Source organism: Harpia harpyja, chromosome 10 (assembly GCF_026419915.1).
Source record: "Harpia harpyja isolate bHarHar1 chromosome 10, bHarHar1 primary haplotype, whole genome shotgun sequence".
In the NCBI taxonomy this organism is placed as follows: Eukaryota; Metazoa; Chordata; class Aves; order Accipitriformes; family Accipitridae; genus Harpia; species Harpia harpyja.
In genome coordinates, this window is record NC_068949.1 from 31,820,864 (window position 1) to 31,848,145 (window position 27,282).

The following is a 27,282-nucleotide window of genomic DNA, read 5'->3' on the forward strand; positions in this document are numbered from 1 at the left end:
TTAGGATATAACAAAAGAAAATCCTAGCAGATTTATTATTTCTCAGATTTTCCCATTACGTTTTCATAGAAGCCAGTCTCCCCTGACACCAGAGGAAGATCCCAAAGAGGAGTCGTCTTTCAGGGAGAGAGGCGGAAGGAAGGCAGTGTCTTGAATGCTTAAATCTAAGTCAGGACTGCTCTGGTCCTGCCCCCAGCCACAGGCTTCTGCCTCCGCTCTTGGGCCAAAGAGCCAGTTTAGGGAGGTGATCCATCTGAAAAAAAAAAAAAAAAAAAAAGGAGTTGGCTCAAGGGAAGGGGTAGGAGCACATGGAGGACGGTGGGACTGCAGCCACTGTGAATTACATCAACTTAAACTGCTGTGCAGCCACACCCTGAGTGCTTCTGCTTATCTTTGAGCTGCTCAAATCCTCTCTTGAATGGTCACAAGAACAGGCAATGCCCTTTCCTAGGGTGCAGTGTGCGCAGCTGGGCAAAGGGAGGAACGTATGTGGGTTTTAGTCTGGGAACAGATTTTGCAAAGCGCTGAATGCTCCCACGGTCTCTTGACACCAGTGGCAAGGTCAAACTGAAGGGTAGTAATAACAAGCGGAGAGATCTGCTCCCATTGTACGTAACACAGCTCTGTTCTTTCCTCAAATCTTCAAAGTTTCTGTCCCACAAGCAGTGGGACTTACTTCCTATTCTGAGGTGACCCAGATGTAAGCAGTGAGATGGCGGTCTTGCTGGTGCCACTGAGCGGTACAAGAAGTGACACCCCTTCAGAAGAGAGGAAAATGAGCCAGGTTGATACAGTGCCAGGGGAGAGGTGACATCAGTAAGAGGAGCCCTTCCTCGGTGTAGCTCAGCCCTGAGTTTGTTCAGCTCAACATTACCCCCTTGTGGGACATAGGTGGAAATTCAGACTAATGCTAGTTCCCCTAGCAGGTGGGTGTCCTGTGGAACTTTTGGCTGCAGCTTAGGGCAGTCTTGCTGGCAACAGATGCACGTGTCCTTGAGAAAATGCATGGTGTCTCAGAGTATGCAGCTGCTTGTGGTTGGTGTGCGACAATTCCGAGACCCAAATGGTGGTTACATGCTTGGAAAATCCAGCTTGCAAGGGAGGGAGTTGGTGTATTTTGCCAATAGAGAAAGCTATGCAAAAGCTTTGACATTGTGAACAGACCTGTGTCTTCTTGCATGTTTGTCCTTTACTGAACACCCCAGCACATTGAAAAGCAGTGGTTGTCTGGGCAGTTTGCAAGTGATGAACTGCTGTGAATGAGGAGTCTCTCTGTGAGCTGTTTTCATTGTGGGACTCCTCGGTAAGCTTGGAAAGAGAACTTAAGTTTAGTTTTTTGGGGGTTTGTTATCATTGACATGTAATAGGTAGACTGCCAAGCTGTGCTTCGTACAGGAGTGTATAATGTAGTGTCATAAATACTTTGAGTTGGTGTAAACCGGAGCTAACACTGAAAGAAGTAACGCTGCATACCCCAGGCCACTGACTTCCACCTCTATCTTTCCCTGCTTTGTACCTGCCAGGGCCACGTAGTGAAGCAGTGGGAAAGGGGTAGGAGTTCAGACCAACCTGCTATGGAAAAGGGTTGTTCCAGTTCAGACCAGCTCCCTGATTTGGCTTAATGTGCAGTCACTGTTAGGTGATACATCAAAGCACGGGGGCCAGAGAGTGGAAACTGGCTGCGGAGGGGGGAGATGCAGGAGCTGCTGAAGGTTGGGTTGAGCCAGGGTGGGTTCCAGCTCAGGTTCAAGCCACGCCCAAAAAAGTCTTGGGGTTTTGGATCTTTTCAAGCAGGAGAGAGTCGACAAAGGGATTGAGACAGATGGCTCAAACCTGAGTGGAGTGAGTGCCAAATGTGCCTGGGATGATCTCAGCCGGCCCCCAGAGGATGACGAAGACAGCAGGAGCATTTGCATTGGGACCCAGCCGCGGCGGCTCTCTGGGAAAGGTAAGAGGTCCTGGGCAGAGTCGCTGTCATGGCCTTTCGGTTTTCTGATGGGTCTGGGCAGTGAGCTGATTCATGCAGCATTTTGGGGTTCATAACAACCACCACATTTACTGGAAGGCTCAGTATGTCTCGGGAGCAAAATGAATTTTGGTGTGGCCTCTTTGAGGAAGGCAGGAGAGAGGAAGAGAGATCTTTGCATTGTTTTGTCTAAATGTTTCTTTCAGTTTTTAGGCTATTTCTATTCTAAATCTGCAAAGTTAAACTGAGCACTGGGTGAAGCCAGGACTGTGAACACCTGCAAGGTGAAGCAACTGCATTTTCCCAGGCTGTGTTTCCTTATTAACATTGTCACTTCTTGGGTGGCAAGTTGGACTGACACTGCACATTGCTGTAGCTGAACTCAAGTGATTCTTGCAAATACGGAACTCTGGAAAGAAGAAGTAAAATATGGTGGAGTTCCCCTTTGCAATGAGATGCCATCTCAGTGTACAGATGTCATAGCCATTACACATGCTTGAAATTATGCATGTTACCTTTCAAATGGGTGAAGCAACATAAAATTTGAGGGCTCGAGATTTCCTGGAATTAACGATGGTTTCCACAGGAATGGTATCTTACTTGTTTTTAAGTCCATGGTAAAAAAAATATTTAAATGCACATAGGGTTCCTTCTGGCTTCTGTGCAAGTATTTTGAACTGCACTGGATCTAAAAAGGCTATTTTCCCTCAGCTCTGCAAATGAAAAGCCCAAGACAGGTATACATGGTGATATTTGTTTATCCTTCAAAAGATTTTGAAATAATTTGGATATTTTTTTTCTCTACCCGATTCCCACATTTCTCAAAAAAAGATGAGGAAACTTCTAAGAAAGGTAGGAAAGCATCATATTAATGTATTTGGCCATTAGACATTATAGGAAAATGAAAAAGTAAAAAGACTACATCTGAACTGAATAATTTGCAGTTTATTTTCAAATGTGATCTTGAGGCTAAAGTTTGTTCTGCATAAAATTCCTTTCTTTTGTGGATCATGTTGTAAATTAATAAACACATTTGCAAAGCCAGTTGCAAAAACTCAGGAACCTCCTTGCACTTGTTTGGTAAAGGAACAAATTCCTGTTATGCCTAATGGGAAAAGTGACTTCCAGCGCAAAGGCTGGAAGTGTCAGGAGGTTCTGTGAGAGGTGCAGAGACAGCAAACACGTCATTTATGAGAGGATGCAAAACTACTCAGAATTTCCTCATCAGGAGGGCTCAGTACCAAAGGTTCCAGCTCTCCTTGCCTGACATAACATCGCAGCCCAAACCAAGAGAATTTAAGCTGACTTTATAAAGTGAAATAACTCCTAAGGTGCAGGAAGAGCTGTTAAAAATTCACCCTTAGTATCTCTTCATTTCTTTCTGAAGGGGAAGAGTTTAGATGAAACACACCATAGAAACAGGCCTTTAAATAAAAAAGCTGACGTCTTCTTGTGTCTGTGATGTTTCTGGGGACTCTAAATCATGCTAAATAAAAATTTATATCTTTGCAGATACAGAGCAAATCAGGGAGACTCTGCGAAGAGGGCTTGAGATTAACAGCAAACCTGTTCTACCTCCGATAAATGCACAAAGACAGAACGGGTTGAACCACGACCGAGCACCGTAAGTTTCGCCCTGCACGCTCAGGTGGTAGGAGGAGGGAGGCTAAAGAGCTCAGCATGGAAAACAAAGTTAAAGCTGGGTGGGAAAAGACTTGACAAGGGGAGAGGAAGGCTAGCAGCAAATACTTGCAAAGCACAAGGATAGGGGGCGAAGAGTTGTTCAGGTTGGGTTGATGGACTAGTACTCAGGAGGACAGATTTTGAGAGGGGTTTCGGACAAACCTTGCTAATGTAGAGTGGCTCTGACTATGATCCGGAGAACCTGCTGTTCCTGGTGCATGGTGTTTGAAATCCAGCTGGACTGAGCCCTGTAAAATGTACTGTGATGAACAGTGCTATGGTATCCAAAAAGCTAGGTGGCATAAATGAGTGTTTGCTGATATTTTTGCCTGAAGATTTTGTTTTCAAGCTCATAATTACAAATCTCTTTGTTAAAATGTTGATTTTTCTTTTTTTTTTTCCAGTGACTTTGATCTTGCCTTGCTTAAGCAGGCAGGTACTGGCAGTAATTACATGCCAGTACCACCCTGGTCTCTAATAGTCTGTAGGCTAACAGGTGATTAAAGTGGGACTAGGTGGGCCTGTAGATCTCTCCTCATTTGTAGCTTTTGACTTGAGTGAATCTATAGGGAATTACTTGTGGTTTCAAGCCATCTGCAATATTTGCACTTCCATCTTTCTGAGTTTCTCCCCTTCCCCTCTTAAGCTTATTTGCTAGTTAAATGTCTTCCCATCAATTTTAATGTTTTCATCTAAATGATACAGAAAGGCATGCATCTTTGCTGCACTCTTTCATCTTGGTATTTCCTTTGGTTTCCTAGTCTCCAATGAACATTTGTGCTTTCTTGTTCCAAGAGTAAAGATCATCATGAAATCAGCTCTTTCCTGTAGTGCCAGGCAGGGACAGCATCCTGCTCTGTTTCAATTCCTGTTTCTTTCTTAATTCAAGCATTTCATAAGAAAAATACTCCTTATACTTGGTTAGGACCTTGATGTCCTTTCTTGTTCCATTTTGTGGGTGACTTCTGATTTGCCTTACGTATGAATGTTTCTGAGTTGCCCAGTCCTTTGGGGGAAGTATTATGTCAATTGCTGATGCTATGTACTAAGGAGTAATATGAGATATTGGTGCTTATTAAAAAAAAAATCTCAAGTGGCTTTATTACTGCTTTAGGAATAATCTTACTTTTGCTATATAGTTATTAGATGGAGCCAGATTCTGACCTGACTCAGATTTTTAGTACTTCTCTGCCTGCAGGTTGGTCCCATTGGACCATTGGTTGGTCCCACTGGCCCTACTGAAAAAATAAAATTATACCATCTGATTTACATGAATGACACCCAGCCTTGGAAGGCTCAAAAGTATTGAGCAGGATTTCTCACAGATGCTGGGCTCCTGCATGAATCTGCGTGCCCAGTAAAAGCTCTGAGTTCACAGTGGTCAGGGATGACCAGAAACATTTGGGGTGCACATCGGGTCAGGGAAGCAGCTGATGGGTAAGCTTTAATGCTGGGAGGCAGTTGTTGCTTAGATAAGAAAGCTCGACGTTATTCAGGGTAAGATAAACAGAGATACGCTCAAGACAGAGTGGTGAGAGGTTAGCAGAGGTCTAAGATGAAGCACACAAGTATTTACCTGGATTTTTAACTGTTCTGAGACGGAGAGGAAGGCACGTCAAATCCAGAGCCTCATATCCATGACAATGCTCTTTGTTGCAAATCTCTTACCTGTAGCAGCTGCGCACCCACCCTACCTGAAGCCTGAGTGGTATGAATGGCTGGTTCCCAGTGTTTGCCTCCTAGTAGATCAGTACATTTCTCTGAGTTCTGTGGTTACCACTGTGGAAACTGATAGGTAGCCTGTTTCTCCATAATAGCAGTTCAGTTAAGGAGGAGAGCTATCAGCTGCAAGTCTTGCCAGCGGTTACTGTGTTGATAGTATTGGAAGGACAGAGGAGATCTCAATTTAAAACAGCAGTGTGTCCTAATACTTTCTTCTTCCATCTTACTGACTACTTTGAGAGGAGTTTAGAAGGGGTCTTTTTCTACCTGTGCCGTGGCTTCTCTTCGCAATTCATGTAGCAGATACAATGGGACTTGTTCAATGCATTGACCGTACTGAGAGGGGTGGTTTGTGCTGGAAAGCAGTGTTTACTCACAACCTCTAACTAACTGGTACTTAAATCAGACCCTTACTGTGGCTAAAACTTACCAGTCAACATATTTTCCAGCACAGTGTAGCATAGATGAAGTAGAAGAGGAAGATATTACTAGGTCTCAGCCTTTCTTAATACACTGTCTCAGCATGTCTTTACGCATTTGAGCAAAGTTGCTCAACATGCTATTAAGTACATGAGCATGATCTGGAGACTCTCATCTCCAGCTGCTGCAGAGGAATGTAACTTAGGAGTTCAGCTTTTACATGTAGTAATACGTCTGCATCCATGTTCCCTGCAGGCACCTGCAGTGGCAAAGGCTGAGACGCAAAAGGCGCAAGACCTAGTACAGATACAGTCATTTCGTAAGAGTTACAAGCACCTGAGATGAAGGATAGCTTTGCACATAGATCTAGTCTTTCTGGTGCGATCCTTGCTCGGGCCTGGTAGGGCTGGGACTCAGTTCTGTCCTACACTGTAAATCTTGTGTAATCAAAGGCAAGTCATTTAGCTATTGAGCTTCAGTTCTGAATCTATAAAATGGGACTAATAACAATGTCATCTTCTTGAGGCACCACAAGGATAAATATGTTAACGATTACGAGGTGCTGGCTGATGGGAAGCAGGCTTGTGTGTAATCATATCCTGCACTGTACACACCAGACCATAAAATATCAAACCCGTGGTTCATTGCAAGGGTCCTGTGTATAACTGGTACATTAGAGGCTCCTTGGGAACTTGACAGAAATGCTCTGTTGGGGCATGGCAAATTGTTCCCAATCTACTTTCCATAGGGATCACTGCAGAACCCCAGGCTGTCAAATTTGCACCCAGCTGACATTAGGATGTTAAAGTCTGACACAGACTCTAATGGCTTTGTGCTGAAGAGGAATGTGCTGTTTATTTATCATAGATTTGCAGCCACCAACTGCTTTCCTAGTAACTTTCTTCCCTTTCTTTTATCCTAACCCTACCACCCACACACAATAATCTATCAGGGTTTAAAGCAGACAACCTGTTCTGCATTCAGCGTCACAAAATAGTACCAGAAACACTCAAACTTTCGAATATTTATTTGTATAAAATGTGGAGGATCCAGATTCCATACAGATTTCCCTGTCTTTGTGTAGTTACAGCTTTCAGTGCTTATGCAAAAGCCTCACATTATTTGGTTGCAGATAGCACTTGATTCAGTGTTCTGGCTCCAGCAAAGCACATACTTACATGTTAAGCATGCATATTACCAGTTGTTCACTGTCCCAGAGTCCTAAAAAAAAAAAAAAAGTTCCTTTGAGAAAAAGCTGGTTTCTGTCAAAACCCTGTTGGGCAGCTGTAGTACTTTGATTCATTAGTGTTATTACTGTAGACTGTGTAGCCCTTCTTCTCCTAAGGATATGAATAAAAGCACTCTTAATGCTTAAAACTGCATCGGACATCTGTTTCTCAAAATGACTGTTAGCTCAGTTCATAAGCAGCCATTAAATCAGTTCGTACGCATTAAACAAAAGAACATGTAAATTAATCTTTGGAAACATGACTAATCATTTCGACCATAGGTAACATAATACTCTTGATTACTGCTTGGAAAAATGAGGCGTGTATGAATACAAATGTACGTTACAGTGGCGCGTTATTTATTTCTCAGGACCCGTCAGCTTAGTAGGTGCTCTTCAGACAGGCAGAAAGGCGAGGCTCTCAGTCTCCTGAGCCGTGCAGATTCACTCTTATTGGATATGGCGAGCTGTTACCCATAGGGAACGTTTAGATGTCAGACTCAACACTGCTGCTGCTAAGACCTCAGTGGGCTGGAAGCTCCAGGTGTCAAAGTTCAGTGACACTTGTGGAGTCTTGCTTCATTCGCTATTTAATTTCTTGATGTAATAAGTTCTGGGGCTGAGTCTTTAATTGTCTCTGGCAATTAGCTCTGTACTGTCCTGTGAGCCAGGTGAGTAGTATCTCCACTTTACAGATGAGGACAGAGTCGTTAATTTGCCACAGTTGCAGTGAGAACCAGGGTTGGGATAGGGGAACTCTTGACCTTTTCCACCCCTCAAGGGTCCCCTTGATCATGCAGTGTTGCTGAAAGTTATGTTTTTCTGCCCCTTGGCTGACTCAGACCATTCTACTGCTCCTGTGAGCAGAGGCATGGAGTAGAAACGTAGAGCTAGCATGCTGCATTACTGCACATGTTGAGGCTAAAATTATCAGTAATGGCTACATTTTGTTGTGCCAGGATTCAGGTAATGCCCACGTACATCCCCAGTGTCTGAAGGTGAGGCTTGAGTGGTGGAAAAAAGTCTCCCAAGGCTGTGTTACTTTGACAAGGCTTTTCCAGTGTCTCTCTACTGTTTATTGCTCTCCCCTTTCTCAAGAAGGATAAAGTGGTGTGGTTCAACATGCCTGATTCCCATATTTCTGTCTGGGATTTCCCAGATAACTGGGCATGCGCTGGTCCCTTCATGCACCACAGTCGTTTGTCCAGGAACCCACAACGGATGCCCCAGACACTTCAAATCCCATCTACATTCAATTTCCAGGCAGAAAGACAGGTTGAGTCTAGGGAAGCCTGAACATACGGGAGCTCTGCGCCCATGTGCTAATTCCATCCAGCCCTGAACAGTTTCCAGCTGTACAGGGAAATGAAGGCAGGTTCCTGGCAAACAGAGCAGGGAACAACCCTCCGGCAGGTGGGGCTGGCAGGACTGTCCTGGCTGTGACCTTCTGGTGCACTGCACCCTGAGCATCTCAGGTTGTTGCCCTTCCCTTGTGGGAAGAGGGAGGAGTTGTGTCACTCCCGAAGTCCTCCCTGGATAACCCCAGACTGTCACTTGGTGTGCCTGGTTTGGAGTGCATGAGTAACAGTGGCACCACTTGCAGGACTGGAGTCCACTGCCCATGTAGTTCCTCTGACTTGGTAAACAGGGGATGCCGATTCCTTCTTTCAGTGAGTAGCATTGGGTTAATGCACATTAACAAGCTCCATCTGAGCGGCGTTTCTGAGGAAGCTCTGATGGTAATATCAAGATGTAGGATTTACTTCGAGGCGAGTCTGCACTTTTCTCCTCCCAGTTGCACTGGGTTTTGATTGCTGCTTTACTTGGGCGGAGGGGAGCTGTTGTCTGTGTAGCTGGTTTCCTGTCTTCAGTTCTTGGAGGCAAACTTTTACATAAAGGGGAGCATTTCAGCATTCTCCAAAACTGTCTAGTTCTGGCTAGACTTTCTGATTCTGCAACCACTAAGCAGTAAGTTTCCAATCCAGTCCTGCTTATTTAGGCAAGCTCTCTCATCAAGATGCCATTCAGTGGTGTCTTGCTTGAGTAAGGAATGCTGAATGGGGGGAGGCAATATACTTTAGGGAGTGTCTCTCAGCATGAGGCTGAGTGCTGGGTGACAAGCCTGTGAACTAGAAAAGCAAATGTCTGGAAAACCAGTGTCAGTAGAAGTGCCGAGCGGTCATCACACTAATAATTTGCACTTCTGCATAGCTTTCCCCATCTAAGAATCCAAAAGTGCTTTGCAAACATTGACTTAATCCTTGCAACACCCCTATGTGGAAAAGTGTCTCAGTTTTACAGACTGGGAACCTGAAGCATGAAAGAGTTGTTTGACTTTGCCCATGAGTCTGCAGGGTGCCAGTGGCACAGCCTAAATCTCTCAATCCCAGTTCAGCTGCAGGTCTGGAACAGTCAGGCCCCTGCAAGCACTGACAGTAGTTATTATGCAGCTTTCCAAAGGGATATGTGAGTGGCAAGAAGATTGTTGCTATTGGCATTGTCCTTGGAGCCCTTCCATGCCAGGAAATGCACACAGAACATCTTCACCGTCCATTTAACCAAGATGATGAGCACCCAGGTCTGAACACTTGAGCTAGCCTTGTCTCAGTGTGACCACAGCAGGAGCTGTGTAACCATGTCCTCCCCGTTTCTGCACTTGCCTCTGTGCGTCTGTGACGTGTGCCGTAATTCTGTGTGCCAAGATGCTTAGGGCTCTTTCCCACAACTGCTGGTTTGCCCTTCAGGGAAAACTGTGGGAAAGACACTGGAAGGTTGCTGGCACTTAAGTGATCTTTGACCATATCTTCATTAGGGAGTGTGAGGAGGTTTGAAATAGCCACAGTTGGGAAGGGAAGAAAGGAGGAAAAAAAAAAAAAGAAAGAAATGTGGTCCAACCTTTCTCTCCCAGCTGTGTAAGCTTGCACTAATGGTTTGCATTTGCTAACTCGTGGTGCTGGGTTTTGTACTAAGGAAGCAAGGAGCAGTGGCTGTAACTCAGGTTAGTGATGCAGTGGGTATCCACTCCTACAAAGAGCCCCTGCCGTGGCTAGCTTCCAACAGCGTGTCCTTTGTGATTTCAGTACCTGGGAGTGTAACTTGGAAATGCAGCAAAATTATGCTCCATGTCAGTGACAGAGCTTGGAAGGGAACTGAGACCTCCTTCCGTGACAGATCCATGAGATCAAGCGCTCTGATCATAAAGCAAAGCGCAAATGCAAGAATAAATAAACCTTTCTTAATCCAATCAACCTGGTTATTCTTGAATCCCATAAAATAACTGCCAGTGGGGTTGCTTGAGAAGAGGTTGCTATAAACATGACTTACAAGGAGGGGACATCCAAACTTTGTGCAATCCAGTGATTGCACTGGCGATTTTCCAGGATCCCCAGAGGCTGCTGCTAATTGGCATAAAATTAAGCAGGTTGCAGCCACCCTCATCTTTAATACAAAGAGAGGGCCCCCAGGAGGCTACAGGTTCCAGCATGTGGCTGCTCACCTCGAGGAGCACAGCACGCTGGGACATGTAGTCTCCTCCGGCCCTTTCTCCCTGTTGACAGAGGTCTGGGGAAGCTGCAGGCTGCATTGGACACCTTTGCAATGGTTTAACCACCCCTCCCTCCCTCTCAAAAAAAAAAAAAAAAAAAAAGGCTTTGGTTAAGTTCATGGACTGTTAATCAGCATTCACGAGATTTAAAAATTAAAAAACCCAACAAACATAATTTCCTCATTTTCTCCTCAGCCCAGAAGCAGACTACTGGTAGAAACCAAAGCTGGAAAAAATAGTTGAAAGTCAGCTAAAGTCACCTTGGTAACTGCAGCAATACACTTGCCCAGAACAGGAGACATCAAACCCAACTACAAACAGCTTTAAAGAAACAAAAAGAATGTAATCATCTAAAGAATTAATCTGACAACTGCCCACGTTTACACCTCCCACAAGCTCCCAATCAGAGGGAAATGCGCTTTAATCTCCTCCAACTCCCCTCCAGTTTCACAAAACACAAGATCTGCAGCCTTTAAACTGGGGCATTTCCGGCATGCCTCTTCCATTTACATCTACTGCCTTTCCTAATGCAGCAGCCGGGGCTTTTGCAGACTTGTTTTTTCTGGACACTGAGAAACATGAATTTTTTTGTGGGGGTTGGATGAAGTATTAAATCTGGAATAGACAAAGTTTGCAACATTTTATGTGATAGTCAGCTAGATCTTAGTCATAACAAGTAAAACTCCACTGGCTTTTGCTGCTGATTTATTTGGTGATGGCATGGAGGAAGCAAAGGCTTATGGGTAACTGACAGTCGTAAAACCAGGGATGTTAGTGTTAGAAAGCAAACTTTTTCTACATTTTCTTCTGAGGGTGAAAACTACAAGCTGTGGATGGCAATGTGTGCTACAATGTGAACTTTTTATTAACAACAATCTAGAAATCCTGCCGACCCTTCATCTGGGCCATCACCCTTTGGAAGTGTCAGCACAAGGATTTCCATTCCCAAAGAGAATTTTAATGGGTCTTGCCAAGTCCCTGTGTCATGCGACATGTTCCAGAGTCTGAAAGTGATGCCACTGTGGCCTCTTGATGTGTTCTGCGTAGTCTGCAACACACAACTCTTGTTTAGAAAGGTATAGCTTAGATAGAAGGTTATTTGGTTTCTGCTATTGGAGTTTCACCCTTAACTTTAAATAGCTGAAATTGTGTGAGCTCCACTAAAGTGAAACAAGAAACACAGAGACCGTGACTATTTTGGAAAAGTTTTGTGGAAAGGATTAATAATTTCATGTCATTCAAAGTAATAACTACCATTTTGCTTCACTCTTTCACCTTTTTGACAGAAGGGCTGGTTACTTATTAATGTGAAGTCATAATTATTGACAGCCTTAAAGTCATGACAGTTCCGTTTGATAGTTACACATTAGTCAACATCTTCTCTTGAGCGTGTAATGACAAACAGCATTTGCTGTTTTTAATAAGACTTAGAAAGCTTTTCCCCTTGCCTCCAGAATATTGTCGTCATTCCTATTACTGCATTAACAACCGGAGGCTCTTTCCCCTCTGGACTGCAGCCCCATTGTGCTAGCAGCTGTACTGGCTAGCATGGTGGAAACATAAAAACCCACCTTCAGCTCAGGGGGTTTGGAGCCCAGGGGTATGGGGTACTGTCCTGTGGCTGTCTGTCTTTCCAAAGCATGAACCTACAGCAGCGATTGCCTGGAGGGTTGTGTTATAGGACGTGCCGGGCACGTCCAGGTGAGAAGGGCACAGTCTCTTGTCTGTAGCAATAACATTGCTGCAAAATCCCTGATCTGCTCCAGGGTGCCTAAACTCTGGAACTGCATTTAACGAGTGCAAGCTTACGGCCTGCTTGAAAATCATGTGTTGCTAATGGCTGACCCTTTTGGTAGGGATTGATAAATGAATGATTGGAAGTCGTAGACCACAGGCTGACTTTCCCACAGCTCACTGTGTATATAAGATCTGATAAGGAAGTTGAGGCAAAGCTTAGCTTAAGGTCAACTGATCGTTAATCAACTGTAACTGCACTTCTCAGGTAATCAGCCTGCAAAATGCTGGCCCACTCCACTCTTTGAAGACCCCACCTACAAAGAGCTGTAAAATGTTTGCTGAAGTAGATTAAACACAACTTTAAGTGCCACCTATAGACTACAAAGCATGTTGTGTCTTTGCTTCAGTTAACCCACCAGACTGACAGACTGCTGACTGTCAGTCCATCAGCCCACCCCATAAGCTATATCCTGACCTACTGTATCCTTGCTGGGCCCATTATTGCTTTTGTGTGTTGCTAAGGCAGAACATGGGATGTGTTTTACAGTTTTTATCTTGCAGGGAGCTGAGCTGCTCTGATTTTTTTTTTCCTGCATGTCTCTGACCTGGCCATGCAGAATATTTGCAGGAAGGCACTGCGAGATATCAGAGTTTAGCTTGTATCCTCATTTCGGAGTGGGCAGCTCAGCAGCCTGGGTGAAAGGCTCACCTGGGACTAGGTGACCTGGCAGAAGCAATAGGTTGATCTGCTTTGGAAGCCACACTGAACTGTGTTACTATGTGTGTGGTGGATGGGAGTAATTTTAGGACAGCACCCAAATGTAAAATCAAGTAGATGTGTGATCTAAGTCAGCTCGTGAGGGTCAAGCTGTTTCTTTACAATCATTTCCAGATGTATGTTAAAGGTGGCTCCACTTGGGTGGAGAAAGGATCCAGGCTTGTTTTAACAGTGTTCCCAAATGGAGCCACAGCCCGATAGCCTTGTTTGGCTTTTGGTCTGTCTGGCACAACGGAACCACATTGCAATGTGGCATCTCTCAGTTCCCTCCTGCTTTCCCTGTCCCCCTCCTCTGGTGATTCTGTACTATAGAAACTCTCTTAACAAAGTCTTACCTCTATTAAGTTCACGTGGAACGCCAGGTGACAAAAATATAAATCACATATCAGACACATCACATCAGTCCATGTCATTTGCAAAAATCATAACCCCCCCTGTCCTTCTTTCTTTGTTCTGGACTATCAAGTAAGGGATCGTGCTGATGCTCTTTGAACATATAAAGTGTTTATGGTCAAGTATTTTGAGATATACTGGTTTGATTATCTTAGAGGATTCTGTCTGGCAAAGGTCCTAATCATGTAACAACATAACCTTTAGTCGTAGGTTCACAATATGCTGGTCTTGCAGAAATGAATGAATAAGAAAGCAAAGCTGCATTGTCTTAAAGCAGCCCCACTTACAAGGAAAAACAATCTGCAGATGTCCTACTCATCACATGCAGAGTCCATCTTTTGGCTGTTGCACTTGATGCTGGTGGAAGCGGAGATTCTCAAAACCTTTTGGTTGAACTGTGCAAAGAAATGATTTGGAGACAATTGTAGGGATGCTTCAGACCTCAAAGATATTCAAGCAAGGGTACAAGGGACTGGATAACTCTTTCCTGCAGGCCACTGCCTAAAAAATCCTGAAGATAAAGCAAAACTAGGAGGGAGGGCACACCTGGTAATTCTTCCAAGCCATTTCATAGTGGATTGGGGTTTTGGAGAGTGTAGTTTTGCTCCAGTTCTTTCCAGAAATTTTATTTCTTCTGTGCTGGGAAGGGATGCACCGTGTGTGTGCACAAATTCAGATCCTAGGTCATCAAATCAAGAGGAAGAGCTGCATGCTGGGACTGGTGGTCTGAGGGAGGCTGTGTCTCTGTAGATGTGACAAAAACTCAGATGTCTCTCCGTAACAGTTTGCTCCTGTGTCCTTCAATATTCACATGATTGCTCTGAAACACAGCAGAAATAGCACACAGCACTGGGATCCTAAACATGTGCATTTTGTCTCTTCTCTTAGAAGTCGTAAGGACAGTTTAGAAAGCGAGAGTTCAGCAGCTATTATTCCTCATGAGCTAATCCGCACGAGACAGCTGGAGAGCGTACACCTGAAATTTAACCAGGAGTCCGGAGCGCTCATTCCCCTCTGTCTAAGGTGAGTGAAGCCGTCCTCCTCCTCAGCTTGTGCTAACATGCTGCTTTTGCCTTGTGGTATTGTTTCACCATACAGATATGCATGCAATGGGTCTTTAAAGACCAGAGCTGAGATATTTTGCCAAAACGCATTAGAAACAGATGATTCTTTGCATGTGTGTTCATCGTGGTAAGATTCTCATTCTTTTTATGTCCTCCAGCGTATTTTGAGTGCTGAGACAGGACAGGGTTAGTATGGGGGGGGTTTATTAGTCTAATGCTGGCAACTCTGTGATAAAGAAGGGATGTCTTAACATACTCTGTCAAAGAAATCCCTTAAGTTGTTAATTCTGGCTTATGAACTCAGACACAAGTGGTTGTGCAAAGCCTGTCTGCAGTCAGTTTATGCATGCAAGTGTGGTTTTTAGACAAATTATGTCACTTACATGACTGAAGGAATAAAACATTGCGTGCACACTCTACACATTGTCTTTTGAAGGTTCAGGCCGTGCATACCACTGTAAGTGACTTTTCTAGGTTTCCACATTTCAGTCAGTACTATTTTTAAAAATACCTGTGGCAAATGTTGTAGTCCTTAACATAGAGATGAACTGTGGGGTAGAGACAAATGATTGTAGGTGATTGAGTTACTTTAGCTTAATGGGTTACATGTCTGTAGTATCGGAGTTATCAGCAGCAGGTGCACACTGGCCTGTGCCTGTTGAGAAGCCAGTGGGATAGTTAACACAAACATATTTTATTTTACATCGCAAATGTGTGAACAGATGTGGTCCTGATCAGTTACTATAGCTCAGCTGGCCAGCAGTAACTCATCAAGCAACTGTGACTCTGTTAGGCATTATATATCTTACCTGAAGTTTTCCCCCTTGCATGTTGGAAGCCATGCACGCGTGTCACACATGCTCTGAGGCTAAATATTAGAGCCATGATTTTCCCTGTGGAAAGCACTGAATGAAAAAAAAGGGAAGTGATACCATAGATGGTCATGTATGCATATTTTCTAGGCCTTTGTTCAAGTAATACAGATTACCTTTGTCAAGCACCAAGGCAATGGATTACTAGGTATTGTCACGGTAATAAGATGGGCCCCACCAATGAGCCTGCTTAGAAATGCATCTTCACATTCCCACATGATGTGGAGCCTGGATTCTCTTCTGCAGTTTTCATCTCACTGGAAGACTGGCAGTCCCCTGCCTTTACATATATCAGCACCTCATCATGGGGATGGGCATGCAGTGGGATTTAGATGTATTCTAGTTCTGTAACAGGGCCCTGAGATTAAGGGGGGAGATAAGGGAGAACTCCCTGCTTTAGAAGGAGGCTTGTGACCTGCTTTGTGGAGCAAATCATCCATATATTCCTGAAAAATTAATAGTTGCTGCCTTCAAAATGGTTTCCCATGCTGATGGCAGAAGCTATAGTGATATATCTTCGTCATTCTGTTGAATGCTGCTCACACCCTCTCAATTCACATGCATGTTTCATTCCCCAGGGGAAGGCTCTTACATGGACGGCACTTTACATATAAAAGTATTACAGGGGATACAGCAATCACGTTTGTATCAACGGGAGTAGAAGGAGCCTTTGCTACAGAAGAGCACCCCTATGCAGCACATGGACCTTGGTTACAAGTGAGAGAGCCTCCTTCCTTTTTCTCCCCCTTCCTTCTTTACTGTGTCCTAAAAATGATCCTGCTAAAAGCTTATGTGGTTTCAAAGTGTAACAAACCTGTATTTTCTGCTGCAACATCTCTCATAGCTCTTGCGTAATATTTTCAGTAATTATGGACTCAAAAAACAATGGTGAACTGTTACTATTTATATATTAATGGAACTCAAATTGATAAGCAGTGGCTGGAAAGTTCAAAAATCATCTGTGAATACAGTAGTGTCCATTTCCTGGAGTCAGCAAACACTTTACAGGCTGTATTTACTCTTGATTTCTTCCAGAAAGGAATTTGGGGAGGCAGAGTGGAATGACCTAAACAAGAATGGAGCCAGGGCGGAAGAGCTAGAAAGCTGTGGGACTGTGATCCTACAGAGCCAAGATCTCAGTTTTACATCATCCCTAACAGGAGAGCAGCACAGACAGCACTGCTTCTTTCCGTCTTAGCTCTTTCCTATTGATTCTTTGACAAAAGCTCATGGTTGCTTGAAGCACCCACACCACACATTTTCCGCACCCAGATTTTTTTCTGTATCACAGATTTTCCTTGGAAATTCCCCATCTGCTTGGTGTTGAGGGTCAGCCTTATGGAGCAGTGATGCACTAATGATATGATGGCATAGCGCTATTCTAACCTTGAATTTCTTCATGGTTATAAACATGTTGTGAAAATAAAAAAGCTTTGAGGAATGTGTTTATGCAGAAAAGCTCATCTCTGAGGCACTATGTGCATGCAGTACAGCTCTGCGTTCACCGTTACTGTGGCATTCTTGCCTCCCCTTCTGTTTTGAAGGCAGGGGTTTGTTTTAGCATTGCAGTTGACCTTCCAGAGACTTGTTTTCAAGGCATTCCACTACCCGTGTTCATATGTCTGGAGGACATCATACCTTGAAATCTGTATGACTTGTAAAGGAGCTGATCTTGGCTAGAATCATCTCATGCGTAGGGATTTTCAAAGAGCTTGCATGCTTTGATTGTACTGACTGGAAAGCACAACACTCCTGTAATGATTAACAGCAAAGGGTCAGGTTTAAGGGTGGGTCATTTGGTGTTGGTTCCTGTGCTTGCCAACACACGATACACGGGATCTTGTGACTGTGTTAACTCCAAACATAAGAGTGTTTGTTTGCATTTACATCACATCTCAAAATGTATTAGTGTGTAGAGTAGTCAGGTAACCTCTAAACAGTGAAGAATGGCAATAATCAGGTCACCATTCAGACATGTAACTAATATTAACCCTTATGAACCTGGTTGCTTCCATGCCTGTTACTTTGGTGCTGAAAATTATGGAAGATTTTTGGATTAGGTGGGAGGGAGAGGTGGAGAATTGCTGGCTTCTGAGCAGTAGGGAGAAGCAAGTTCCCTCACTTGTCTCCTACACAAGGTCAATGTATTGGATCTTCTTGTCTGATGTGACCGGCTCTGCTGCTGGCTCCTGCCCCATCCTGTGATAAGAATGAAGGAGGACAGACTGGGTGGGGGAGGAAGGGAGGCTAAAAGCAGCCTGGGACAACAGGAGGAGCACCCGGTTGTGTGAGATACGTGTGGGAGTGTCTGAGGCTCTTGGCTTAATATGTTATGGGAGGCTTGGTCCGTGCTCAGCAGTCCCTTGTGGTGTTGGGAGCAGAGGAGGGAGGTTCATGTGGCTTTGCTTCAGAAGTAAAAGAAGTTGTGGTGCATAATATTTCCAAGGAGGCGAGCTGTATTTGGTTTAGTCCCTTGCAGCCTGGGCTGGCCGAGTTGGCAAGCCCTGCAAAGCTTTCACAGCAAGGCCCAGAGAGGATTTTCCTCCTCCCTCGCTTGGGACCCCAGGCACAGCGATGAGTTCCAAGGAGAGTTGGCGGCTGAGAGCAGATCACTGCAATGCAGGGGCTTGTTGCAAAGACAAGTAAATGGAGGGACCATGGAGAGGAAGAGAGATGGCAGGTATCTCCTCCTGTGGACTTTTTCCCTATCCTGGGGGAGAAATAAGAGCCTGAAAAATCCTGGCCTCAACTCTGCAGCAGCCAGAGACTGACTTCTCTTGAGCCTGAGCTTTGGTGCAGTGAAAGCCCAAACCTGCAGACTAAACACAGTACCTCCTGTTTACTTCTCGTGGGCTGCAGTGGAGTGTGTCCAAGGTGGGACAGGCCAGAGAGCTGCTGTATAGCCTATCAGCCCCCACTGCCCGGGCTGAGCAATGAGCTGAGAGTCACTGGGCTCCAGTGGAGGGTTAGCAGATGACAGGAGTTTGGCAGGTCCCAGCACCGTTCCTACCAGACAGGTGTCTGTATCACCACCGCAGCTAGTACTCGGTGGGAGCCGTTTTAGCAGTCTCAGCAGAAAAGGCAAGGAGTCATTAGACCACAGAGATTGTATGCCCCATTTCTATCAACAGTCTTTCCAGGCCACGTTCAAGGCATGTTAGTAGGGGAAGCCTGTCCTGCTGCTGCCCATGCTCTGGGGATGATTAGATTATTTCCTTCTCCAGAGCTGTCAAATTGGCACCTTTCCCAAGTACTTGGATTTTTTTTTTTTCCATTTAAGTAACATTTAATTAGTTCTAAGAAGCTAAATTCTATTAAAGGTCTAAGCATGTCAGGCTGGTTTATTTCTGAACTTCTTCCACTGTGTCATGTATTGTTGAATAGGGAAATTGCTTTGACTCAGAAATGTACAAACATATTCAAGAAGTCCTCCTTGTTAACACTAGACTCCTGTTTATATGCTAGTTACCCTGGCAAAGTCTCTGATGTGTAACACTTGCATTAACATTACACATGATCAAAGGCTTCCGCGGTTCTTTCTTCCACTCCCCCTTCCCCCAGTGCTGTGACAGCAGAGCCCCCACACTGCCTCCTAAGCACCTCTCCTCTCCTTTCCAAGGGGTAGATGTTCCAGATGCACAGAGAAAGGCTGTGCAGGAGGTGTCTGACCACATGTTGGAGGGTTAAGGATGCTGATCATGCAGACATACTCTGATATTAACTGCCCCACAGTAACATTCGTATTTGTGGTGGAGTGTCCAAGGTTCTTGGTCCAATGTCTGAGCTGTGCTAAGCGTGCAATTCATCACAGATCAACCTTGTTTGTCTCTAAAATCTACCCAAAGCAAGGTGAGGTTGTGCGTGTGTTCTCCCTCGCTCCCTTACTTATGTTCCAGCAGATGATAGAGACGCTCTGTTGAAATGTGTTACTGATCAAGCCTGTCCCAATAAAGTTGCCTGAGCCTTTAATACATATTAATATTATCCTGGGGTAGTTTGTGTCAAAGCCTGTCAGCATGCATCATCCTTTGGGAATTACCATCATTAAGTCTCCAGTGATGGGAGTCAGGACATGCTTCTGCAAAGCTCCTTTGCTTTTATGTGGAGCTCTCTGCCCGTCTAGCACAAAGCAGACTGTTCTTCCCTCCTACCTTGCTCACCTGGACTGCTTACTCTCCCCAGAGGGGAGAAGGAGGTTGGTTTAACACAACCTTTAGATAATTTCTGCTCCTGCTGCTTTAGGCAGTCATTGTTCTAGGGAAGAAGATGACACTCAAGTCTTTGATCATGTGCAACGTACATGTTACGCATCAGATATTGCTGCAGACTCTGACACATGAGCCAATACAGTGCAGTAAAAACAAACCTATATTTAAAGAGTCCTCGTTAACTGCAAAATCTAGCATACAATTTAAGAAATATCTCTGCACTTTAGCCTTGCCCCTCTTACACATGTGTATCACAATACTATATCTAATTGAAGGATCATACATATTTTTTACAAAGCATGCCTGCCTCAGTGCACAAAGATGCAGCGTGTTTGGGGGATGAATCAGGACTGTGGAGTAAGGTAGACTCTTGCCTATAGGACTTCCACTTTGTTTGTTTGTCAAAATTAGAAGGTGTGTAGTGAATGAGGCAGGTAATTGCAGAAAAATCACAATAGTCTTATGGTGAAGCCTGTTAAATGTTGCCCTGGAGAACTGGATCCTGTTCCTGCCTCTACTACTCTGTTCTTTCTTGATGCTATTCCAGAGTCTTAAGCTAAATGTTCTCATGTGGCAACTGAGTTTGCGTTCTTTGATTTCTGGATGCCCAGCTTGAGACCTGAGGTCTGATCTGCGTTCCCATTGGCAGGAGGAGGCCGGCTGGAATTACTCTGCAGATACCCCTGTGCCGCACAGGGCTGAGTGGGCTGGAAAACAGGGACCTGCAAGTCTTGAGACGGGCACCTGCAAGAAGTAGACATTCAGATTCAACTTTCTCTTCACTCATTTTCCCATGTCTGTTCAGGAAAACCTTCTTTCAGTCATCCTGTGAAGATTAATTCAGTGCTTGCCAAGCGTTCCAGCTCCACAGATGAACAGCAGAAACAATTTCAGGAAGAGATTAGAATTTGTTCTTGCAGGTCAGGAGAGAGAAGGGATCTCTCTGGGGTAGGGGGTCAGTCTGGGAGTCAAAGACCTGTGTTCAGCTCCCTGCTCTTGCAGATTTTCTCCATGACTTTGTTAAGTCTCTTAGCTTCTTTTAGCCTCCCTCCCCCATCTGCTGCATGGAGAGGAACGCTTCCCTGCCTTGCAGAAATGTAAGGCTGAGCACGTCAGAGGCTGTGAGAGTGGTAAGGACAGTAAGATTAGGTACTTCCAGTGTAATCCATGCTGGCAGTAGTTGGATGGAGCGTACTAAATAAAGGGGAAGAGAGTAGGAGGGAACAGGGAAGCAACTTGAATGATAATGAAAAGAAATGATGACTAATGCTGCATTCAGTGAGCAGAACCATCCTGAGGACTGAGCAGGGCAGAGGTCTTATGGGAGAAAAACTGCAGGCAATCCTGTGATTACAGATTTATTTTGTGAGGCAGACGTACGCTGGGGCCAAATTAGCATGGCGCAGACAATCTCTGTGCAGCCATTTCCAAAGTTTTGTATGCCCGATGTCACTGGTCTCTGAGTGTACAGGGGTTTTTTCCAGGTAATTTACTCTGTTTCAGAATGAATCCTGTTAGGCAGATGGAGGCTAAGGTTCATTTGCAGTTGGCACCCTCTGATTCTCAGCACAAGGTCTGTGTCTCCACATGAGCTGACGAGCTCACAGCTGAGGCTGTGGAGTGGGGTTCTCCTCCAGCCTCCCTGCCCTTTGTGTCACCTCCAGCTTTGGCCTCTAATCTGCCCTCCATCCTGTTTTTCTGTGTCTCTGTCTTTCCCTCATCCTGGCCTGTCTCTGCTTTCTTCTCCTCCCCTTCATTCAAGTTGGCAAATTCCTTCTCCTCCTCCTCCACAAGGCCTGACTTCCAGCAGAAATGCTGAGAGCACTGGAGAGTTTCCCTGCCTTTAGTCCTGATGTGCCTGGTGCCATAGCAATCCCTTGCCACTCAGAAGAATGATCAGAGGGAAAACTATTCCTTAGCTACCTCTGCCCTGTGTTTGGGGCAGAGCTGCCTTGGGCTGGGACATGCTCAATGAAGAAGGGCTCTTCAGTATATTTTTCTGCCTTTCTCTGAAAGGCTGTGGACAAACAGTGACTTTCAAAGGCTTCTGACTTGGCAAAGCATTTTCACGATCAGGAGAAAGACTTTCCCTTGACCTCCAGACCACTTTTTTACTAATCTTCATCACCCTCCTCGTAAGGGGTATCTCATGGTTTGCAACAAAATGATTATATGCATTTGTTAGTATTGTCAGAAAATACTTTTTCCAAAATACCTCTCTGAGATAACTTGATTCCTTTTCCCCTAAAAACCTTTAAAAAAAAAATCAAAAACAAGGCATCCAGCATGGAAAAATAAGTTGAGGCTTAGGACAGCAAGGTCAAACTTCTTGTAGAAAATGTTAAATGCGCCTGTAGGCAGGATAGGTACATGGAGGCTGTGGGAAGCATCCAGCATTCAGGAGCTATCAACATGTGCTATCTATGCTGGCAGTCGGGGGCAAAGGGGGGGAGATTTACTGTGAGTAGGGTCACGGGGAATGATCCATTCTTTTGGTTTGGCAACCTAAGTGAAAAATCTGGGAAAGAAGATCAGACTGAGCCCAGTCTTTAAATATTTTCAGTTTTTCTTGCTGAAACAAAAGCCTTAAAGAGACCAAAAACTGAAAGAAAATATCTTTTGTGTTGAATGAAACCAGAAATAGAAGGTTTTCTTCAATAAAAACAGGGAAAAAAAATTCTAGTTTTGCAGAATGGAGCTGGAGTTGTTAGAAGTTTTGCCTTCTCTAATCAATATTTAAGGGATAAAACATTCACGTAGGATATGAGAAACTCATATTTTATTCCCTTCCTTTTATTTGAACCCCTATTTCTACTTCTTGGCTTTAAGGGCACCACAACTATAGGGTATTTTGATTCTTTCTCAGCTCATCCAATTGGAGTTGTTCCACATCATATAAAACACTGAATTAGTCACAGAGACAGAGAGTACAAGAGAATGACTCTGTTCCGGTAGAGTTAGGACATTCCCCTGGAAATGAGCACATCTGGTTCTTCTCTCTGCTATACCACATGTTAAATCATTTATGCACATTGGCATAATGGCAGCAGCAGAGGTTCAAAGCAACATTTGAAAGAGCTAGTCTGATGCTTGAGATGCTCACTTGTAAGTCACAGCTATGGGTAGAGTCCTCTCTTGAAGAGATAGGGATTGATTTTTGGTCTCCCCAAACTTGAATAGATGTGTTATGTCTAGCATGGTGAGTTTAAGGACAACACCCACAAACTGGTTTAAGTCATGTACAACTACAACCTGCTCTTCTCCAAAGCAGTTTCATGCATCTACCCCAAGAAAAACTTTTTCAGAATCTTTTGGGTGGCTTCCCCCAAATTCTTGAGCAGGTCTAGGAAATCTAAGCTAACACTTTTCCAGTAAGTTCATTGTCTTCCCCAAAAGCTCCCCAAAACCTCACTGCATTATCCCTTTGTGTTCTTCCTCACTGCTGAGTGAGACCCTGGGAGAAACTTAAATTAGGGTAGAAACGTCCCGTTAGGTCATCATGATCCTCCCTGTATCAACTCTCCTGCAGTATGTTCTCTAGTACTTTGTCCAGGCTAGTTTTGGATGAGTCAAGTTCTTTCATCCTTCTTAAGCCGACTGACTATCCTGCCACCTAACGCCCCTCCCTTGCTACTCAAACTACATTTTGGCTACTTTGTGTAGGTTTTCTTCCACCTACTTGGAGCATTCCCTGAAATGCCTGTCCCTCCTTTGCTTTTTCACTCTGAAAGAATTGGTATTGCCTGTTGTCTTGGCTCCCTTGTCAGCCCTCTCCCCAGCTGAGCCAAACTTCATGTGTTCACTCAAAGCAGCCCTGTCTGCAAGATGGATCTCGTCAGGCTAAGCTCTGAGGAGCCCAGGTCCCCTGGATCAGCCTTGTAGTTGGGAATGTCACAGAGAGCTCCCACAAGGTCAAAATCTGTCAGCGTCATCATATGCTTCCTCTTCTGGGATTGTAACATTGCGGTGTGAAGCAATAGGGTCCCTGAGGCATCTGTGAGTGGATGTTTTTCCTTTACAAGGAGGGTTGTGAATCTCCTGGAAGAGCAACAGTGGAATTTCCCATCAAAGGTGTTTGTTGTAATACTAGTACCTTTGAGGCTGTAATGAGAGCTGTGGTGGATTCAGGCAGCAAGGTGGCCTCTTCAGACAGTGTCAGGGCTGGGCATGATGTAGAAAGATGTAGTGACAAGGCCTTTGCCCTGAACCACTTGCAGTCAAAGCAAAGCAGTGCAAAGAAGGCCAAGCCAAGAGGAGAGCAGAGAGATGGGCTGGGGGGTGCTTGTGGCACAAAGCATGATTCATCAGGGGGTTTTATTGTTAATGTTTATTTTCAGTGGGAAATGCCGATGCACTTTAACTTCACTTTTTGCTGTGCTGTCGACACGAATGAAGCTGAAACATTTTTAGAGCAAGGAGCTCCTAAAAGTTGCTGGATATTTGCAGATGTAACAGATGATATGTGGCTTAGGGTACAACTGCTCCACCCATTCCAGGCATAGCACCTGGGTGGATGAACAGTTTCTTAGAAGGGTTGGTATGGTTTACATAGGGGTTTATTGCAATGTGTCCCCACCTTCTCTGGCTGAGCCATACAAGCCAGCTCTGTACTAAGTCCAGAACTAATAAAACATGGTTTCCTTTCTTTGACAAACCTGCTAGAAAAGCAAGTGCCAGTGTTTAATGCAAACAAAGCACTAGGGCAAAGTGTGGGATTGTTTGGTTTGTTTCTAGGTAGGCAAGAAAATTGGGTATTATCAGTAAAAACACCCCTGCTTAGTTGTCCCTGGGCCAATCGCTTGTGTCTTGCCCTGGACAAAGCATGTTTCCTGAAGTTGGACAGAGCTGCAGCTCAGTTCCTAGCTCAGCTTCTGAGGGTCTTCCTTGATCAAAGACTTGCCAGCTGTGCCAGGCTTTCAACATCGGTGTGACCTCTGGCCCCAGCCAGCCTTTCCTGAGCTGAGAATTTCAAGCCCTCATGCTGGGGTTGAACCCTATACTGAGAGATGGGGTGTTAATTGTGAGGTGGTACCTATATGCTGCCTATAAAGTCTTACTAAAGTTTTACTAAGCACTGTTTGCTTTCAAAGTCAGCCAAACTCGTCTGGAGCCCCATGACCTTGTGTACCTTTTTAGATCTCGCCTGTTTTCATACGCTTGCAGCCACGCACCTGTAACAAGTCACGATACAGGTTTCTCAACTATCTGCAGGTATGAAAGCTTCAACACAAGCTCCTTCAGTTGACCCGTAGGTAAGCCTTGGAGGTAAGAAGTAGGTTTCAGCAAGCTCAGGTGAGACTTGCCACGAGAGGGAGACATCATGCACACGGCCCATGTGTTCCCTGAATACATCCACCTGAGTAAGACAGCCTAGCCTGGTATTTTGTAACATGTCTGGACACATGCAGCTGTTAGTGAAGCAACGATGCCTTCGGACCTCAGTTGTGTGGTAGGTATCTGTGATAGAAAACAGGGACTTATCTTTTAGCTAGTCATTGTCTTCCAAGCATCTGCAGCATGACTAACAGCTGCAAAGCACACAGAAAATGGGATCTAGATGTGCTAGCAATGGGATAGCACATGTCCAGGCCTCTCTGGGTCAGGTCAGGGAGATCCTCGTGCGAGCAGGACCATGCAGCACCGAAGGAGATTTTTCAGATGCCCACAGCTGGCTGGTGAGGCCGTTCCCTGTTCATACTGCAAACAGCCATTACAAAGGCTGAGATACACCCTGTAACCAGCTTCGGCAGGCTGGGCTGGCGGGAATGTTTGCACAGAGCTGTGAAAACACAGCGCTGTGAGCACCCGGCTGCTGTGGCACCCGGGATGCCTGCCGCCACTCAGGAGAGCTCCTTTGCTTCCTCAGCACCGGCCAAGAGATTTCATGGGAGAAAAGGCCTGTTCAGTGCACATGGGACGGCTTCATTTGCCCTCCAGAGTGCGTCAGCTTTTCCCATGGCTGCAGCACAACGGCGGGGCTCTGTTTTTCTTTGGGAAGGGAATAAGCTGCTTCATCATTGTGATCTCTGTGCAGTGTCCTGTTGATAAGATCAGTTAACAGCATCGGAGGAAAACTCTAGATTCAGGTCTGAAATATAAAGTGAATGGGGCCTATTTGTTTAATTTGAGCTTCTAAGGTTTAAATCCCAGAGGAAATTAAATTAGGTGCCTAGAGCAATGGCAGTCTGTCATGTTTATTTGCTGGGAATGTCACCTTTAATATCATGCACATATAACGTGTGTGTGTTAATGTAATGGGATATCATACTGTGCAGGAGCAGGCATGCTACAAGAACTGGAAACCTGAAATATTGTGAGTGAGGGAAGCTGAGATGGGATTGGATTTATTCTCATCCTTCTCCATAGGAGCAAAGACTCACTCACCAGCATGAAGGTGGTTTTGCTGATTGCAGGTGGGGATGGCAGCCTGATCTATGAGCACAGGCCTTAATGCTCTTGGGCCATTTTGATTGGGCTGCTTCTAAGAGGAGAAATCTTGTCTAGACGTGAATCCAGGATGACAATACTTCTTGCTTCAAAGCCCTTTTCAGCAGTTGGTGTGCTGCGGACGCATGCCTTCCCCCTGCATCCCCGGGAGACCTCAAGAGTGCTGGTTTCCTGTGCCAAGGGACATGGCTGCTTGTACATTTGGTTACACCCGTGCTTCAGAGGCTCCCTTCTTCTCCAGGAAGGAGAGCAGGTCTCCCCAGCAATGTGGGGTAGTAGGGTTTGGGGTGGTTTTTTCTGGCGTGGGCTGTTAAAGACAGTCTCTTGAGTTGACACACTGTGTGAATGTCACTGCAGCAGTTTGTCATTGCAGCCTGTGATGCCTGCCCTCCACCAAAGTTAACTGTCTATGCAGGGCTTGCAGAACGGCACTGCGATCTTTTCTCAGCGCGCTGCATAGAGCAGGCTGCCATTGCTTTGATCCCACAAACACGGTCCATGAGACAGCTGAGCTGTGAACTCCTGTCCCACTCCACTTGTCAGATCCTTCAGGGAGCCAGTTCAGCTCACTACATCAGTGGAATTTGATTTTTTTTCAGCTGGATTACCAAAATTCACTGAGAGGGGGCAGTGAGCTGTAGATGGGCGCAGCCGTCTCAGGAGGTTACACCCCAGGTCACTGCTAGCCACAGTGTTCCACGTAGGTTTGTCCCTACTCTGGGAGTCTGTGGCTTAGCCGGGACCTGACCTGTGTCCCCCCCCTTCACTCTTTCCACCCTTTGCTGTTTACCTCTGCATACCCTGTCTTGTTTTCCTCCAGCCTCAGAGCAGCTGGCTGCCTCGCACACGTGGTTCCCATTTCTCTCCTGCCTCTGGCACCTTGGGAGCGCCCAGGGGTCTTCCTGCTGCGCTTGTCTTCTAGTTCCCCTGCCAAAGCTGCAGCTCCTCATTCCTGCTCTCTCACCCATCCCAACCTCTGGCATTTTTGCTCATCCGTGGATGGCTGAATATTCATTTCCTCCTTGCCTGATTGCTGTGAATACCAATTCCTCCTCCTTTTTCCGGCTGTTCTGTAGATTTTGATGTCTGCCAAATTGTTTTCATTCCCTCACCCCAATGCAGGCTGCACCTCCGCAGAAACCGATCTGCTCCATGCAGAGCCCCAGCTCCCCACCCAGCTCTTCCTTCTGAGCTGAGCGATCGGGTTGCCCTCCTGCCTC

The 27,282-nt window shown here is 45.3% G+C and overlaps 1 protein-coding gene across 3 annotated transcripts in view; it reads left to right on the top strand.

Annotated features, from left to right (window-relative positions):
- SUFU (SUFU negative regulator of hedgehog signaling) overlaps positions 1 to 27,282 on the top strand; it is a 99,761-nt gene that overhangs the window by 60,191 nt on the left and 12,288 nt on the right. For 2 of the 3 annotated variants that reach the window (XM_052800217.1, XM_052800219.1), the window contains 4 exons: positions 1,792 to 1,948; positions 3,479 to 3,590; positions 14,360 to 14,494; positions 15,986 to 16,124. In XM_052800217.1, the coding sequence (XP_052656177.1) occupies positions 1,792 to 1,948; positions 3,479 to 3,590; positions 14,360 to 14,494; positions 15,986 to 16,124 (543 nt within the window). The remainder of the gene's footprint in view (positions 1 to 1,791; positions 1,949 to 3,478; positions 3,591 to 14,359; positions 14,495 to 15,985; positions 16,125 to 27,282) is intronic. The other variant, XM_052800218.1, reaches the window with a different exon arrangement.